Source organism: Rhinichthys klamathensis, unplaced genomic scaffold (assembly GCF_029890125.1).
Source record: "Rhinichthys klamathensis goyatoka isolate OS25496 unplaced genomic scaffold, OSU_Roscu_1.1 h1tg000291l_1, whole genome shotgun sequence".
Lineage (NCBI taxonomy): Eukaryota > Metazoa > Chordata > Actinopteri > Cypriniformes > Leuciscidae > Rhinichthys > Rhinichthys klamathensis.
The window spans coordinates 211,190-229,832 of NW_026606810.1; the positions used below are offsets into that span (position 1 = coordinate 211,190).

An 18,643-nucleotide genomic window follows, 5' to 3' on the forward strand; every position below is an offset into this window, starting at 1 on the left:
CTCTTAAACATATTATAGCATCATACCAGAGTATTTTGACTACTCGTTATACTTCGTACCTGAAAAGGGGAAGAAGATTAAAACAGAAAACTCGCACTCGCTGTTTCTCCGCTGCAAGCTTTATGTAGAATGGAGAAATCCCGCGAGCTCTCCCCCTAGTGTTCACGCAGACCAGAACAATCGATCGTCCAACTTATCGTCCCAATTAACTGATCACAGAAAAACTCAGAATAACTATAAACTACATGTTTATATTTTATAAACTTTTCTACATATTCAAAATAGCAAATATATAATTATATATTACAGTGTACACAGACTTATGCATTTTTAAAATACACATGTTCCTTTTCAATGTACATGTTCCTTTTCAATCTGTCACACACTCCCCTACAAAAATAAATGTCGTCTCGACATTCTCTTTAAAGAGTCTCTCAGTACCTTTTGTAGTCGCATAAAATAGTATTTGTAGTGCAATAATTTTCTATTCAATCTTTTCACAGTCCATGGCTCGTCCCGAACTTAACAGTTCATTTTATGGAGAAAATCAAGAGTTTATCAGCAAGAACAATCCATAAGTGTATCAAAGTGCAACATTTTTAAAGAGGCATGAAACAACAGTCCATATTCCTTTTTTGATTTCAAGAGTTCAACAGCCTCTCAAGCCTACAGTCCATAAGGCAAAAAGTCCATTGTTTTCTCAATATTTCAAAGTTCAAGACTGTGTAAAGGCAATACTCCTCAAACAAAACAGTCCATATTTTTCTCAAAGTGCCAGACTGTAACAGTCTATCATGCAAAGTCTCCTGGTTTCAAGTCCACAATCTCATATGAACTTTAACCATTCATGGTCCTTATTTAGTGGATTCTATACATCAAAGGCAACTGGTAGCAGTATTGCTGAGCAGGTGGCAACCATGTCGACAGACACTGTGCAGGCATGTAAAGTAAGTTCGGTTGTGGTGTTTGCAAAATCCCATTTAGTTGCTTGACATCATAAGACGGTGTACCAAGTTCATCATAGGTTAGTACTCTTGGTGGGTATCTTTCCCTTTTAGGCAGCTGGTAAATTTGCTCTCTTTGACTCTCTTGTTCACTGTCAGCAGGCGACATGGGAGCAGGAACTTGTTTATCGGCAGGTAAGTTAAACTCTTGTCCTGCACTGTCGGTCCCCGCAGGTGACTCTTGTTCCTCTTGGTCATTTTCCACAGAAGACATGGGCTCAGGAACCTGTTCCAGGACCTCATTTGGATGCTCATCAGACTCTGAGGTAAGAAGTGGTTCAAGATTTTCAGGTTCAACAACATAGTCTGATTGAAGTACTTGTGGAGACACATAATGAAAGTCCAATTCATCTTCACTCCACTCATCAGACTCTAGATAACTACTTTGAGGCTTTTTCAACTCCCGTTTCTGTCTGGGTTTTGGATGCGGAGCAGTTTCGAGAGGTAAGTGGTCACAAGGCATAAATAAATTGCGATGGAGGACTCTGGATCGTCCCTTTCCCCTTTCTGGCTTAACTTCATAAATTGGAAGCTCACCACCCATCTGTCGCACAACTGTATGGATGCTATCTTCCCAGAAATTGCGAAGTTTACCCGGGCCTCCTCGTGGTGTTAAGTTCTTTACAAGGACACGATCACCTGGCTGCAGTGTGGTGCTCCTCACCTTGTTGTCAAAATTCTTTTTGCTCCTGTCCGCAGATATTTTAGCACACTCTCTGGCAATTGTATATGCCTCTTCCATTCCATGTTTCCATTTTTCTACATACTCTTTCTGGTTACAGGAGGACATTTCTGAATTCAGCCCAAACAGCATGTCAACAGGCAGTCTTGGAGACCTTCCATATAACAGGTAAAAAGGAGAGAACCCTGTGACTTCTGAGCGGGTACAATTGTAAGCATACAGTAGCTTATTCAAGTAGTCTTTCCAGTTAGACTTTTGACTTTCTGTGAGTGTTCTGAGCATCTGCAATAGTGTCCTATTAAAACGCTCGGCTTGGCCATTGCCTTGCGGGTGATACGGAGTTGTCCTGGAGCCTGTGATGCTGCAGTACTTTTGGAGCTGTTCAAACAATTGGTTCTCAAACTCCCCGCCTTGATCATGGTGGATGCGAGAGGGGAAGCCAAACTTTAAGGCGAAATCATTAAAGATGCGATCTGCAGCGGTTTTACCTGATTTGGACGTAGTGGCGTATGCTTGGGCGAATCGGGTGAAATGGTCCACTACCACAAGAATATACTCAAAACCTCCTTTACAGCGGTCTAAGTGGAGGAAATCAATTGAGATCAATTCAAAGGGCTGGGTCGTAACATTGTTTGTTAATGGAGCTCTGGTCTCATAACAGGGCTTCTTCTGCTTTAGGCATCTGCATGTTTTTGTGACATAAGGCTCAATGTCTGCCTGCATATATGGCCAAAAGAACCGTTCACGAATGAGAGAGAGAGTGCGCTCTGTACCTTGATGACCCATTTCATCATGAAGCTCTCGCAAGACTGTTCCTTTATATTTCTCGGGCAGGACCAACTGTGTGCGGGTGGAAGTGGTTCGGCAGAGGACACCATCCTTATCAATGGTAAGTTTCCTCCATTCACGAAACAGGCATTTTGTTTTTAGGCTGTATGTCTTGAGCTGTTTCACTTGCGGTTTTAATTCAGACAGCTTGCATTGATATACAGGACTAATTTCCTTGTCATTGATTTGAGCTTCTCTAATCTCATTTACAGACAATGGAGTTAGGGTTGGAACTGCTGAACAGACTTCTATGGAGGAACAGTTTGTCGAGACTGACCATGGAATGCTGGGTCCTTCTTGAGCTTCTACTAGGGGTGCACGATTCAGAAAATATCACGATTCGATTCGATACCGATTTTTTGTCTCAAGATTCGATTCAAAATCGATTTTCGATTCAAAAACGATTCTCGATTCAAAAAACGATTCGCAGTATATAAATGTAGTTTACTTTTTCCTATGTGATTGATTGCAGTAGACACAATTTAAAAGAACAAAAAACAGAACAAATTAAATGTAGTTTGATATTACTTTATATGTTTTCATACAAAAATAAAAACTTTTGCAACTAAAAAGTGCAAAGTGCCAAGCTTTGGCCAGCTTTCAAATACATTTAATTCAAGTTTAAAATAAAACTTAAATAAAAAGCTTTTACATTTAGCTTTAAAGTGCTGTAGCAGGGCTCAACATAAAAAAAATCCCCACTGGCCCCCGGGGCCAGTAGATCAGAGTTTTGCTGGCCCCTTCTATATTTTGACTGGCCCTGAAAGAAATAAACTGTATTTATTGTATAGGATTAATCAAAACAGCGAAGGGAGTTCAGGAATTAAGAGAGAGCCCCTGGACACATGCAAAAATAACCAAATGTCAGTGTGCAGTAAATTGGTCAATACCTGCTTTTCTCCTCATCTCCCTCTCTCTTTTTTTCTCAGTCTCCTCATCTTACTTATTAAAGCTAAAGTTATTCATTCAAGAGAGCTGCGAGTGATTTTCTTTGTGCCTTTTGTTGTTTAATTCTCAGTAATGGCGTGATCGTCAGCATGTTTATTAGACTGCTTCCCCTTTAAGAACAAGTGCAGATCTAATAGTCTACTGATGCACCATATTTTCTCCCAACCATTTCCATAACTGCGTCCATTTTAGACATAAACTGTTTAAGTGAATCTCCAAGCCAGTCATTTTGACACATTTTTGTGTACATTTGATCGTTTAGACCCGCACATGAAGCCCAAAGTATAATTTGCTTGTCTCGTTATGGTATGTTTCGGAGCGCGCGCTGCATTGGGAACCGCATCTCTTGCGCAGATTTTTGTGCTTTTAATAGCTCTTTTTATTATTAAACGCGTCCCGCAATTTAGCAACAGACGAGACTGCATTTTACAACAATCACCGATCGTGCTGATTCTGTCTTAAAGTTTGAGTTTTAAGGACAGCGTACTGCTGCGAAGGGAAGGAAGTTGCGCTAGACAGAATGCAGTTTTTAATGGTTTTACCTCAAATATATTCTATAATCTTTGGAAGCCGAAATCTAAAATAAAATCATACTAATATCACAGATCTAAAGTGTAACCATAACTTGAATGTTTAGTTCTGTCCCCCTCCGTCAGGTGTTGTGCGTGTTGTGGCACCGCGTGAGATCTCTCTCTCTTCTGGACTGCGCGAATAGCAAAAATGCATCACAGACAAATGGTTTAATTTTATTATAGAAATGGCTGGCGACTCAGCGAGATGGTAAAAAAAAAAAAAAAAACGTCTTTATAGCAATAATAAATGATAGCCTACGTGTATTTCTCCATTACCGACAGCAGAACCGATAACGTCCGAGCTTATCGATACAGCGCGGTCTTTCAAAATTCAGTCCCGTTTAATACAGGGTTTCGGTACTCTTTCTCGTATTAGCCTCGTAGTTCTTTGACATTTTAACACGTTATAAATAACCTGAAGAAACATTGACACTTCGCGCCACTGTGTATGACGTTTGCTGTTTGTTTTGCTGATGGCCAGTTACTGGCCCGCGCGGGCAAGTGACTGGCCAATCAACTAGCCCGACATACACTTTTACTGGCCCCGGGCCATCGGGCCATTGCTTATGTCGAGCCCTGGCTGTAGTCAGATCAAACAATTATGCTAAATGTGGTTTAAGGACTACTTCAGCTACCAGGTTGACTGTTGAAATGTGAACTCGACTGGCCACATTGAACTTCCTAAAAATATATACTAATGTCATAGAACCCTTGCGAAATTATTTTAAATAGATTTTAAAAAGCCACCGCTACTGGTAGTGGTAACATCTATGGTTAGATTAATTTGTTTAGATCCAGTGAAGTCGTTCATAGGCGTAATTTGCGGGTATCTCCAGTTAACTAGCAGAGCATTCATTTAGTTTGCTATTAAATAAGAGATCCGTTGTTTTTGAAATCAAGCTGAGCGCTCGTTTTCCACTGCTATCAGTGTCATGGATACAGTGTTCTCTGTGGCTCGCGCAGTCTTCACTCGGACACGCGCTTCATATCGCCGTTGTGGAGACTTGATGAACATGATGGGTTTTGATGAGAGAGAGAAAAAACTAAACGAGTGCGGTTTAGAACCCGTAACCTCTGACACGCTTGGCAAAAGATCTACAGAACTTAAACATAAGATCTGCGGATCGATGCATTTATTTACGGGTTGAGCAGAGAGGCTGCAGTTTGACCAGCGGGCGGCAAGAACTTGCAATGTAACTATCAGACCGGCCCTCGCGGCCTCGAAACACTACCGGACCACCGGTAAAAGTCCCGACTCACCCGATTGCCACTCCGCCCGTGCACGCCATTAAAAAAAATATATGAATCGATTTTTGGAATTCTATGAATCGATTCTGAATCGGTAAAGATTGAATCGCGATTCAAATGTGAATCGATTTTTTTGCACACCCCTAGCTTCTACCGCCTGAATTGTTGCACCTATCACGTCTGATGACAGCTCCTCAGAACACTCATTCATCACAGTCCCTATGTCAAGGGGCAATCTGGATAGTGTATCAGCGTCAATATTTTCTCGGCCAGGGCGGTATCTGATTGTGAAGTGGAAATCTGCCAATTCGGCCACCCACCTGCAGCCTGTAGCGTTCAGTTTGGCAGTTGACAGGACATATGTAAGGGGATTGTTGTCACTATAAACGGTAAAAGTTGGAGCATAGTACAAGTAATCACGGAATTTTTCAGTGACTGACCACTTCAGAGCGAGAAATTCAAGCTTGCCTGAGTGTAGGTGGTAATTTTTCTCAGCAGCAGATAAAGTACGAGATCCGTAGGCAATCACACGAAGTTTTCCATTTTGATTCTGGTACAATACTGCACCCAAGCCTTGGGCTGACGCGTCTGTGTGCAGGACAAAAGGCTGTGAAAAGTCAGGGAATGCTAATACAGGGGGCTGGAGCAGACAATCAATTAGTTGTTCAAGAATGTTCTGATGCTGATCAGTCCAGGTAATAGGCTTACTCGATGGAACACCAGTTTTCATGCCTTTTGTCTTTGGCTTCCTCTGATTGTCTCTCATGTGGGCATCATCTTCTGGAGTGCTTTTTAACAGTTCATACAAAGGGCTAGCGATGCGAGAGAAATCTTTAATGTACTGCCTGTAGTAGCTAAGTAGACCAAGAATTCTCCTCAACTCACCAACATTTTTGGGTTGTTTGTCTTTCAGGGATCTGACAGCTTCTGTGTCTGCAGGATCAACTTTACTTCCCTCTGCAGAGACTATTCTACCCAGGTAACGGACTTCAGGTCCCCATGAGACGAGTCAACTACATTAGTATCATGGCTCTAGATTTTAAGTGTTTACTCAATCTAGAACATTGAGGGCACAGTGCCATAGGGTGGCACCACAATGTTTTGCAAACATTTTTCTTTCTTGGGAAATCTTCAATTTGCACCACCATACCCCTATATACTAGGGTTAAGGGTCTGTCCGTAGATTGCCCCAGTTCATCATAACTCAGTTTTTTCACTGGTTTTACTTGCCTCTTTGGACGAAGTTCAACTCCTTCAGTTTCTGCTTCTTTTGTGGAATTCATGAACTGCCCGTCTCCCCCTTCTGATTCTAGATCCTCTATCCGATCAGGAGTCGGCAGAGAGATCCATTCGGCTTCACACTCTGGTAGATCTCCTATCACTTCCATTTGATTAGGAACTCTTTCATGACTGTTATGCATCTCTACGTTTTCTGTATTTAATGAGGGGGTGTGCATCTGTCTGACCGGTCTCCTATGTTGAACTGGGAAGTAATCACAGAGGCTACTTTCATCACTATCAGAGGGATCTATTGAATCACAACGATCTTGTGCTGATTGCTCTCTTTGCGTTCTCTCCACCGCTTTTGCTCTGGTCACCACTGGACGCTGGACCTCTATCCTCTCATCAGGCAAGTACAACCTCACTCTATCTCCAATAGATAACAATTGGTCTCGATGTAAGGTCCTGACACTCCCTGTGCCGGTCTCTGGCTTTAGCCTGTATACAGGTAAGTTTGGCAGTTTCTCCATAACGAGGTAGGGTAAGGAGTTCCAGCGATCCTGTAACTTATGCTTTCCTGTAATGGCCAGGTTCTTAATAAGCACTCGATCTCCTTTCTCCAAAGTCTGATGTTTCACTTTACGGTCGTACAGTATGTAAGAACATGCTTTGAACTAATGCTGGATCATATTTGAGGCCTGATTCTGCTTCTTTGGAAGCAAACAAGATTTTCTGGTGCAGGTCAAGAACACGCATAAGGAAGTTCTGTGGTGTTTCTTTGTTCCCTTGGCATTCAGAGGTAAGTTGCTTATAAAGTTCAGTTGCACTTTTTTCTTGGAAGTGAGAGCGCAGGATTCGTCTTAAGGTAGGTAGAGTCAGGTTTGGTTTTCCTTCTAAATAGCTTCTTAACTGTAAGCCTGGGGAAATGGCGCGGATGACTGCATCGACAATCTCACATTCCGGGTAGCCTCTGCTCAAACCGTTCTCAATTTGGTGTGCTAAACTTGAAAAAGTTAATTTCTCTTTTTGACCTGGGTCACCAATTTGTCCAGAAATTTTGAAATCTTTGTGCCAAGGTGGGCTGGGGTGTTGGGTATTCACTAAATGTTGTGGGTGTGCAGCAATTTGAAGCTGAGGCTGGACAATGCTGGGTTTTGTGTTCACTTCTTCCAACTGTTGAATTTCACTCAATTTTTGTTTCATTGCGCTTTTTAGCTCATTTAACTCCCTTTGCAACCTATCTTTTTCTGTGACTTCACTTGGTTCTGTGGTCTCCTTTTCAGTGGCTATATTTACTTCTGTAATTTGATCTCTCAGGCTTAACAGTACAGACATGCCGCCATCTTCTAGATCCGTCATGTCTTCTTCGAGACGTCGAAGGATATGAGAGATCAAAGACATGCGAGATTTAGATGAAACATTCTCTTGGTCTGCTATTTTCAGGAACTCACAAATACTAAGAAGCTTGTCTTTGGGTAGTGGGTTTAGCATGGCGATAACTTCGACTTGCATTTCCTCTAGCACTGTTGTCTCCATTTTGACAATAGAGTGGGCCTTTTCACTGAGTTGGGGCTTACTTGAGACTAACTGAACTTTTGTTTCACCTGATGATCTCTGTGGCCTCAGGTTTATGGTTCTTTGCCTCTGTCTTGCCTTTGTTGCAGGAACTCTATCCACTCTCCACTGTTGATCTGGGTTGTTTTAGGGGATGTACTGCATCAGGAAGTGTCGGCCAGGTAAGTGACGACTGCCCTCCGAAGAGTATATCCCAGCGGTGCCTCCAAAATGTTGTACCCCTGAAAAGGGGAAGAAGATTAAAACAGAAAACTCGCACTCGCTGTTTCTCCACTGCAAGCTTTATGTAGAATCTTTTTGTAATTGACATTAAACAGTTCTTTTCCAAATTAACCTCATTGACATTTTTCTTAACATAATTCAACAATTTGTACCGTACACATTTAATTACATGAGTACACTTCTTTATAATAGGCTATTTGAAAACCATAACACTATATAAAGTAACAAAAAATACAATAAAACATTTTACAGTTACCTGAGAATCAACTCTTTTAAATCTTTCTCTTTTTAGACATAAATGCATATTAACTATATGGCAAATAAGTCATAAGCACGTAAATGTACTATTTCAGCTAGTTATTTTAGCTGAAAATGCATCTGAAATTCTCAATTAACTTTTCATATTCAATACATTCATCTTTGTTCAGTAAGTCAGCAAATCAGCACTAAATAAACCGAATTACACCTTCAGTACACAAATATTGAACATACGAGCTTCGCGCCATTATATAGGCCTAACGCCATGACCAACATGCTTAAAATGGAGTCTTGAACTCGCGCATTTCTGAACTAACTATTTCAACATTTCAAACACACCATCAATATAATACTCGCGTCTGCATACTCTTAAACATATTATAGCATCATACCAAAGTATTTTGACTACTCGTTATACTTCGTACCTGAAAAGGGGAAGAAGATTAAAACAGAAAACTCGCACTCGCTGTTTCTCCGCTGCAAGCTTTATGTAGAATGGAGAAATCCCGCGAGCTCTCCCCCTAGTGTTCACGCAGACCAGAACAATCGATCGTCCAACTTATCGTCCCAATTAACTGATCACAGAAAAACTCAGAATAACTATAAACTACATGTTTATATTTTATAAACTTTTCTACATATTCAAAATAGCAAATATATAATTATATATTACAGTGTACACAGACTTATGCATTTTTAAAATACACATGTTCCTTTTCAATGTACATGTTCCTTTTCAATCTGTCACACTTGCGCTGGGACCTAACGTTATTGGCTTTAGCTTCAATTTTGATGAAATTATTCTCTAATCGGTTGCATATTATGTCGTGTATATATCCCTCGAATGCATACTGCTGTCCCTTTTGTATTGCTCTCTCAGATATTTCACTTGTTCGCCAAAAATGACTAAATATCTCCTTGGGAATGTCTGACACCGGTGCATTCACACTGTAATAGACGTGGCAGCCGTGAAAGCTTGACAGGCGTAGCAACAGTAACTAAGGAGGGCGGGGCTTAGCGAAGGGTCAATTGAGAGGTTATTATGTGAGTATAGGAGACCATAAGTCTGAGTGGACATCCATGACATGCGGAGTCCCTCAAGGCTCAATTCTTGCGCCACTCCTATTCAACCTGTACATGCTCCCAATGACCCAACTAATGAGAAAGAACCAAACTGCCCACCACAGCTATGCAGACGACACACAGCTCTACTTAGCCCTATCGCCTAACGACTACAGCCCCATTGACTCCATGTGCCAATGCATTGATGAAGTAAACAGTTGGATGTGCCAAAACTTTCTTCAGTTAAACAAAGACAAAACTGAAGTCATTGCGTTTAGAAACAAAGATGAAGTTCTCAAGGTGAATGCATACATTGACGCTAGGGGTCTAACAACTAAAAATCAAGTCAGGAATCGGTAACACTTTAGAATACGGTTCCTTCGTTAATGAATAACTACACAGGAACAAATGAGTAACACAATATTAACAATCTAGTAACTACTATTAACTAACAAGAAATTCTGATTAACAAATTAGTAAGTAACAGCGCACAGCTGAAAGTGGTAGTTCACTAACTAATCAATAACTACTTTTTTTAATGCTTCCCAGAGAACTACTGTAAGAATCATGGTAACTAACTAGTAATGACTCAAGTGTTACTACATACTTCTAAAGGAATTACTAATTCTTTTAAGCTTTTGAGGTTTTTGGTGAAGTTTTAGATAGTAATTCCCATAGAAGTATATGTAGTAACACTTGAGTAATTACTAGTTAGTTACCGTGATCTTCACTTTAGAATACGGATCCAAAAAATTAGTAATTCCTTTAGAAGTATGTAGTAACACTTGAGTCATTACTAGTTAGTTACCATGATCTTCACTTTAGAATACGGATCCAAATAATTAGTCATTCCTTTAGAAGTATGTAGTAACACTTGAGTCATTACTAGTTAGTTATCATGATTCTTACATGAAAAGCCAATCCTAAAGTGTAGAATCTTCTAATCCTTCACAAGATATTTGCACACACGTATGAGGTAGGAGACATTAATAAAATCTTTTTTTTTTCGAGGTATAGGTTAAATAATAAAATCACTGTATATGGTATTTGGATGGCCGATAACTCAATATGTTCCAGCCGTCACCGTGACTCTGGCCAATTTTCTGGCATTCCTCTGGACTGGCATTGAATCACTACAGGACAAGTAGGTCCCGACTACTGCATTTAAAAAGCCATTTCTTTAAAATTATTTAGTTGATAAATAGTTCTCTAGGAGAGAGCATAGGCTAATTATTTCCCAAATCATAAGTCTGCTATGCTATTACATATTGATAAACCTTGTGTATTTGTTTACAGCAGTTATTAATGTTAATGTAGTGCTAGTCATTTGTCCTGCATTAGTTATTGATTAGTTTTGCATGAACTATTAATCTTCTCTGGAGAGCATTAAAAAAAAAGTAGTTATCAATTAGTTAATAGTGAACTACCACTTTCATCTGTGCGCTGTTACTTACTAATTCGCTAATCAGAATTTCTTGTTAGTTAATAGTAGTTACTAGATTGTTAATATTGTGTTACTCATTTGTTCCTGTGTAGTTATTCATTAACGAAGGAACCGTATTATAAAGTGTTACCCAGGAATCTTGGTGTGTCTCTAGAGTCAGACCTTTCAGTAGGCTAGTCATGTCAAAGCAATAACTAAATCAGCATATCATCTGAAAAATATTGCAAGTCAAGACTTAGAGAAATTTGTGCATGCTTTTATCACCAGCAGGGTGGATTATTGTAATGGACTCCTCACTGGCCTTCCTAAAAAGACCATAAGACAGTTGCAGCTCATACAGAACGCTGCTGCCAGGATTCTGAACATATCACACCAGTCCTCAGGTCTTTACACTGGCTCCCAGTTACATTTAGGATTGATTTTAAAGTATTATTACTGGTATTTAAATCATTCAAAGGGCTAGGACCTCAATATATTGCAGATATGCTCACTGAATATAAACCCAACAGATCACTCAGATCATTAGGATCACATCAGTTAGAAAAACCAAGGGTTCACTCTAAGCATGGAGAGACTGCTTTTAGCCACAGCTGGAACCAGCTTCCAGAGGAGATCAGATGTGTTCCTACAGTAGTCTCATTCAAATCCAGACTCAAAACACATCTGTTTAGCTGTGCATTTACTGAATGAGCACTGTGCCACTGTTCGTCCGACTGTTTGTACTGTATTTTACTTTTTTATTCTAAACTGTTTTAATTGTTCTTATTTCTTTTTAATATTTTAATGTCCTCTATGTTAAGCACTTTGAATTACCATTGTGTATGAAATGTGCTATATAAATAAACTTGCCTTGCCTTGATGGATGGTGCACATAATATGAATGATGGCACTTCTGCCCTTACCTTTCAGGTCTATAAAACTCCATATTTGTGAAACTTCACACTTTCATAAAGCTATTCATACATAAGGTCTGTCACTATTTTACTTTCAGATGATCAGTTTAAGGAAGAGTTAACAAGTCAGATTGCTATAAATATTTTATTGAAAGTGAAAGAAAAAAGAGGACATTGTTTTGCTGCACGACAACAAGAGGAAACTAGACTATATTGAACAGGACATTATGACTTCTTAAATTTGAGGGAAAATATGACTCTGTATGGCTATGCATACTTTTTTCCCAAATCATGAGCATTGGATAGTTGGAAGAAGAGGTACATCACAACAATAGGAGACTCCTGGACAGCTTTATTGAACAGGAAGAGCAGATCTGAACTTGAGCTCAAGGCCAATCACAACATTTACAGTTGTCAATAAAGACCAGACCGGGCTGGCATTTCTGCAGGTATGTGTTTCCACGGAAACAGTGGAAGTAAGTGGTCTCATCAGCAAGGTTGGGGTACAGGCCATCTGGTTTACCAACACAGAAAGAGGCGATGGGGTCAGCGGTCGTGGTGGGACGTGGTGTAGTGGTGGGCTTGGGTGAGAAACCTTTGAAAAGACATTCAGCATCACATTAAAACATATAACAGAAGACAGAATAAATGTAATGGTCTTTATAGTCTAAAGTTCTTACCTAGTGAGTTGCGCAAATGGTTGACAAGAGGGTAAGCTCCGCTGTTGCAGAAACGGCCAGCAAAATCGTCCAAATCCAAGGTCCACACTGAAGCTCCAGCCAAGTTTAAGGAGTTAAGATACTGTACCTGTTAAAGCAAATATTAAGGAAAGTTTTTCAGAAGTTTGTCAAACATTTCATTGCCTTAAATTCTGGAAAACAGTAGTTGATTTACCTTAGCAGTAAAGCTTTCACGGTTGTCAAATCCGACCCAGGCATTTCCTTGAACTGCATAGGGCACCATCTGCTCATCGATCCATTCAATAGTGACACTTGATTCCATGGGGCAAATCTGTGAACCAAACAACACTCATTCATTTTTCTCTTTCAAAGGTTACATAGATTAGTCCGATCACTGTGTGTTTTGAGTGGTGAATTACCGACTACAGAGAGCATAAAATATTTACAATTCAAGACACATTTAGAAACTAAACCCTTATCATATTGCCAGTTACTTTTTCTATTTCTGCTACATCAGTGAAAATAGTTTAAAAACAACAGCACAGTCGCTGAGTAACAAAGTAATGGTGTTCCTGAATGAATCGTGTTTTTTGAACGAATTGGTTGAGAGAATGATTCAATGACTTACTCATAAATACAATCACTTGTTTTGTTCCAAAACGAATCAGTGTTTTTAAACAAATTGAATGAATGATTCAATGACTCACTCATCTTTAGAAACTATTTAGAATGGTCACTTGTCGCCACCTACTGGCATATCAATGCAACCAGGAGAAAGAGTCGCTAATTTAAACATTTGACTTTGATAGTAGTTATTCACTTACAAATAAATATCTTATTTGTATGCAAAATAATATACAACATATTTAGTTCACAAATTAGTCATGATTTAAGTGCCACTTGATGTTTTCTGAAGTAAACCCAGTTGAGAACACGTGTTTTAGATCAAAGTTAAAAGTAGCGTGTTGAAACCTCATAATAGGACCAGAAGCCTGCTTCGCGTGTGTAGGGTCCGGCATCAGCGGGGCCTTTGGCTGGGGCTCCGAGACCTGTTTGCGATGTGGAGAGCAAGAATGTGCGTCCGAATGTGGGGAAGCCAAGAAGCAGCCTGTCAGCGGGGGCTCCACTGCTGAGCCAGGAAGCCACAGAGGAGTTCTAAGTATAAGAGAGATAGGGATGTGCTAAGAGATCTCAGATTACATATGACGGATTGATGGGATTTTGAATTTATGGGTTTTGAGCTTACGATATTGTGGTCAAAGACGTTCCCACTGTCAATGGAGCTGCGGAAAAGGGGACTGTTGTGCCCTGTTAAGGAGTCCCAGTGGCCATGGTAGTCATAAGACATGATGGTCAAAAAGTCCAACAAACTATAATGATAAAAAAAGAAGGAGAAAGTAAAAAAAAAAAACTTTCATGGATACACATTATTGTAGCTTGATGAAACTACCAAACATACCCTGAAATTTCAGCAATCTCATAAGCTTTATCAATAGTAGACTTGATGCCGGACACTTTGCATGAGAGCACCAGAGGAGTTTTCTTCGTGTCTACGGCCTCCTGTTCAATAGCTTCTCTCAGTTCCTGAGAATTTTCAAACAACAGGAACATGGTCAGACCGAAAGTCATTTGCTTTATCAATGGAAATAAAAGTGCATCATATTGACATTCTAGTCTTCTGACCTTGAGGAATGTAGTAAACCTCTGCTTGTCGTCTGGTGGGCTGCCATTGTGACCAGGGTACTGCCAGTCAATGTCCATACCGTCAAATTCATGGAGACGCAGGAACAACAATGCAGAACGGATGAAAGTCTTGCGGGTCTCTGGTGTGGACACCACTCCAATGTATCTAAAGTGCAAAAAGAGACATGTTTAAGCAACTCTCGTTTAATGTTTTGGGTTGGCAGCTGGGGATTTATGATAAAAAAAAAAAAAAAAAAGTAATTTATTCAAAATATATGTACATTTTTTAGAATTTTACTTTATATTATAATGTCATGTTATAATGTCACAGATATATTGTGTTCCACTTACGGACTGACGCCATTGGTCAATCCTCCAACAGACAGCAAGGTCTTCAATGCAGGATTTCTATTTAAAAAAAAATCAAACAATATGAAATCGATCAGTTCAACTGTTCAATAGCAGTCTCAAAAATAGATCACAAAAGGGTATGAATTCATTTGTGCAATTATGGTTTTTCATGCATTGTGTATATTGCTTACACTTGTTTCAGGTCATTCAGTGACTTGTACAGCACGTCATCATTCCATTCGACGGTGGTGATTTCATTTCTGTAGTTGATGCTTGCCAGAGCATAGACCACATGAGTGCAGAGGAACGGATCAATGTTGTCTGGCAAGAACTTCCCATTGCCAGGTCTGTACTGGGACCAGTTGGTCATGTAGCACACCAGCTTTGTAGAGGCCGCTATCAGAAATGATGATATTATTAACAGCTCACAGCTCCACAGTCATATTTTGTCTATACTCATCATCCAGGAATATTTATTATGGATCTTTATGCAGTCATTTTATTGGTTATATATTTGACAAAGAAATTATTGAAGGTTCTTACCAATCTGCACTGTAAGCAAGATGCCCAGTCCTATGCAAAAGACAACATGATTACACATAAAAAATAAACTAACATACTTTCAGTAAATACATATCTTTAATATGGAACATACCTGCTAAAAGAGTTAATTTGGCCATTTTGGTCTTGATCCAAACCAGTATTCTTCAGAAACAGAGCTGTAAAAATAATAAATGAAATTGCATTAGCAATTTCACCAGCATGCCAAGTTTTGCCATATGGAAAGTGGTGTGTGCGCATAAATATCATTTATAAAGAAAAGAATGAGACATCTGAAAACTGGTCTCTTTACCTGTCAGCTGCACTGGGAATAAGCAGTTTGGTGAAAATCTGTTCATGATCATGTATACTTATACATTATTAATAGTTCCAAAGTACAGGTGATAAGTGCTAACTTCACCAGAATTGGGCAATAAAATTAATAGCTAGTAATATAACTGGCACGTTACGGTAAGGTGGTATTATCTTTGAGGTTGTTATTGGCTAATAGACAGAATTAGTATCATAAAATGTAATACCTTAATTATAGTCACATTATATAAAAATGTGAATGTTAAGATGTGACCAATTTTGTTTCTTATATTAAGATTAAATAGGCAGAACACTAATATTAGAAAAAAAGCATGCTCATGTAGGCATGTTGGCTTACATCTGTATACGTTTTTATTCATATTTCATGGCATTGTGCTTTATGTATGACTAATATGACCCTGTTTCATAAACATGGTATATCTTAGTCAACCGTGTACACGTGTATGCATGTCAATCACTAAAAACCAAACATAGTTTCTTCAAATACAGTCAAAATGTTTTTTTATTGAAGAATATTTACAAGTGGTGCATTATTCACATTCAGTCCACAGTGGACAGGCTCAACCTTACAACAAATGGGGAACATGGTAATTCGAAGAGACAACATGACATCACAACCTGAGTGACCTTCAGAGTGAAACTACAAGCGTGTCATTCGACTCATGTAAGCACACATACAGCCATTTCGGAAATTGTTTGTTGAGTTGTGAGCGACACAGCCCTGATTCAACACAAGAGGGCAAACTACACAATGTGAAACACAGCAATTCTTTCAGAAATTAAGGAAATTATGAGATAAAAGAGTCGTGGAATTGTACATAGTGCACTCATAATGCAATTAAAAATCACTTGAAAGAGAAGTACAAAACAGATGCAAGGACAAGAGAACATTAGTTTTGGTTTCATAGTCCTAATATGACTTTTGAGTGCTTCTACATTCAGAAAGTGTAACATTTACCCGACTGCTACAAGGGTTTGGGACTAGAACCACTAAAGAGCTACTGATGAGGCTGCTATGTGTCACAGCTTTTGGCTAAAAGTGTTTTAAATTCCAGTGAGTGATCCATGAATTAATATACAGTTAAAATCCCATAAAGAAGGTGTTAGAGAAGCAGTAAAAAACGAATGAAGGAGCTCAAACTATCAAGCAATCCTCAGACGCAGAAAATGGCAATATTTACAATAACAACTTGATGCATGTTAAATAGAAAATTAAATAAATACATTAAATAGAAAATATATAATTACAAGAAATATCACCCTGTTGAACGGGCACCAATAAAAAGCAATGCAGAGGAGAGAAAATAAAGAAATGTACACAAAATTAAAACATAAAATCAGACATTTTACCTTCTTGATTTCTTTGTCAGACTGAAATTAGATGCAACAACTTTAAAGAACTGTAGAATTACACGGAATGATTTTAATACTGTTAGATTTGACCTGCTACACTGAAAGTGCATTTCAGTTTGTACTTTATTAGTTCATGCCACAGTATTGAAAGAATTTTTAGATTAGTCTTAATTAATTAAAAAAATAATATTAACATTAAAAAAAATCTATGATATGGCTTCATGTGTATCTCGCAGGCAGAGCTGGATTATGGACCAGGCAAGTGTCCTGGGACGTCAGACTGTCAGGGGCCTCCAAACACTTTAAAAAGACCCGAGACCCACTAGGACCCACATAATCTAATGTTAGCCACATGTTTTCTAATGCTTTAAGCCAAATGGAACCTTTTCACTTAAAGTATGACCAGGATTCCACCATTAGTGGCAGCCTCCAAGATGAAAACTAATAAATTATGATATTATAGGATAATAATTAACTTGTTTGTCACTGTATTGATTTTGTTATCTTCAGTATTATCAATGTCCAGCGTCTCGCTCTTGTACCGTGTCAAGAAAGAAAGTAACAGCCCACGGACGTCATGTTTATGTAAGCCTTGAGAAAAAAGACATAGGATAAAGGCAATAATAATAATAATGAGTGAGATAACAGAGCGATAACTTTGGCAAGACAAGCCCACTTTAACAACCACACAAAAATCAGCTTCTGTTGTACCGCTGCGTTCATGAAACCTTTCATCTTTAAAAACTACAACACTGAGGGAAAGGCAGAATGCTACAATCATTCAACACCGATACAAAAGACTTAACAAAAATCATGATCCGCTCTTGCTTCCAATTACATAGTCACAAAAAAAATGAAAAGAACAAATAAAAAAGGTAAACACTCATTTGGATCATTTTGCGGTCCACATGCTGCCATGAAGTAGCAACAACGTATTAAAAAAGGTTTTGTTCTATCCAGTATGGAATGTCAACAATACATCTATGTGCATTTACATCTACAAGGAAATCAACAAGTCAGAGCTGTTGTTGAATTTTAGAAACTACAACCAAATGTTGACATGACCACCAGTCAAGTTTGAGTTTCCATAAGGCAAGCGTCTAAAATGATAACACAATCAAAAAGTCTCCCACAACAACTCTCTTTGTATTCCACAATGACCAGTCATCCTTGTAAAAAAGCCTTTTTATACAAAAGAATCTTCCACCTCTCACATTTCCAAAACTTTGCACCACACGCAACCATTCTGACGTGAGGAAACCCTGCTCCTTACTCTGTGATATTAATAAGAAATAACTTATCATTGGCTAACATCACAGTCCTGACGAGCCAATGAGAACGAGTGCAGTGACCACAAGAACAGATGTACAGAGGGGTCCTGAAGTGCCAGCGCTGTCCTGGACCATCATTCCAGTGCCTGTGGATCAAACACACTGACTTTCAGAAACATATTTAGTGCTTAAACACTAGTTCTTGAGTTCCTTTACTAAAACCAGTACTCCTAACTACTCTTCGTACCACATACCTGAGTCTCGAGACACTATGGTCTCATAGGCTGCTCCATCTCCTCCATCTCCCCAAGAGCGGATCTCCAAAACCACATAACCATTGTCCTTGGGTAACGGCAGAGTGATGGAGGTCTTGCTTTTCTCCAGTATCTTCAAGACAGACTGCCCTTCATGCTTGTAAAGGACCTACACAAATAATATAGTATCAATCTGTACTCAAAAACCACTGTTTTTTAAA

The 18,643-nt window shown here is 39.1% G+C and overlaps 2 protein-coding genes across 2 annotated transcripts in view; both read right to left on the reverse strand.

Moving 5' to 3' along the window:
• Window positions 1-12,292: 12,292 nt before the first annotated feature.
• On the reverse strand, window positions 12,293-15,427 carry chia.1 (chitinase, acidic.1). The gene is made up of 11 exons (XM_056269884.1): window positions 15,327-15,427; window positions 15,215-15,244; window positions 14,863-15,067; window positions 14,672-14,728; window positions 14,321-14,486; window positions 14,097-14,221; window positions 13,884-14,007; window positions 13,610-13,792; window positions 12,852-12,968; window positions 12,638-12,764; window positions 12,293-12,552 (listed from the first exon to the last, which is right to left on the reverse strand). The coding sequence occupies exons 1-11, from the start codon at window positions 15,349-15,351 to the stop codon at window positions 12,344-12,346; spliced, it is 1,368 nt and encodes a 455-aa protein (XP_056125859.1). The 5' UTR covers window positions 15,352-15,427; the 3' UTR covers window positions 12,293-12,343.
• Window positions 15,428-17,461: 2,034 nt separating this feature from the next.
• The window catches only part of cntn2 (contactin 2), a 31,833-nt gene continuing 30,651 nt past the window's right edge, over window positions 17,462-18,643 (reverse strand). The window contains exons 22-23 of the mRNA XM_056269879.1: window positions 18,423-18,591; window positions 17,462-18,314 (exon numbers count right to left, since the gene is read on the reverse strand). Coding sequence (XP_056125854.1) covers window positions 18,211-18,314; window positions 18,423-18,591 — 273 coding nt within the window. The 3' untranslated portion in view covers window positions 17,462-18,210. The remainder of the gene's footprint in view (window positions 18,315-18,422; window positions 18,592-18,643) is intronic.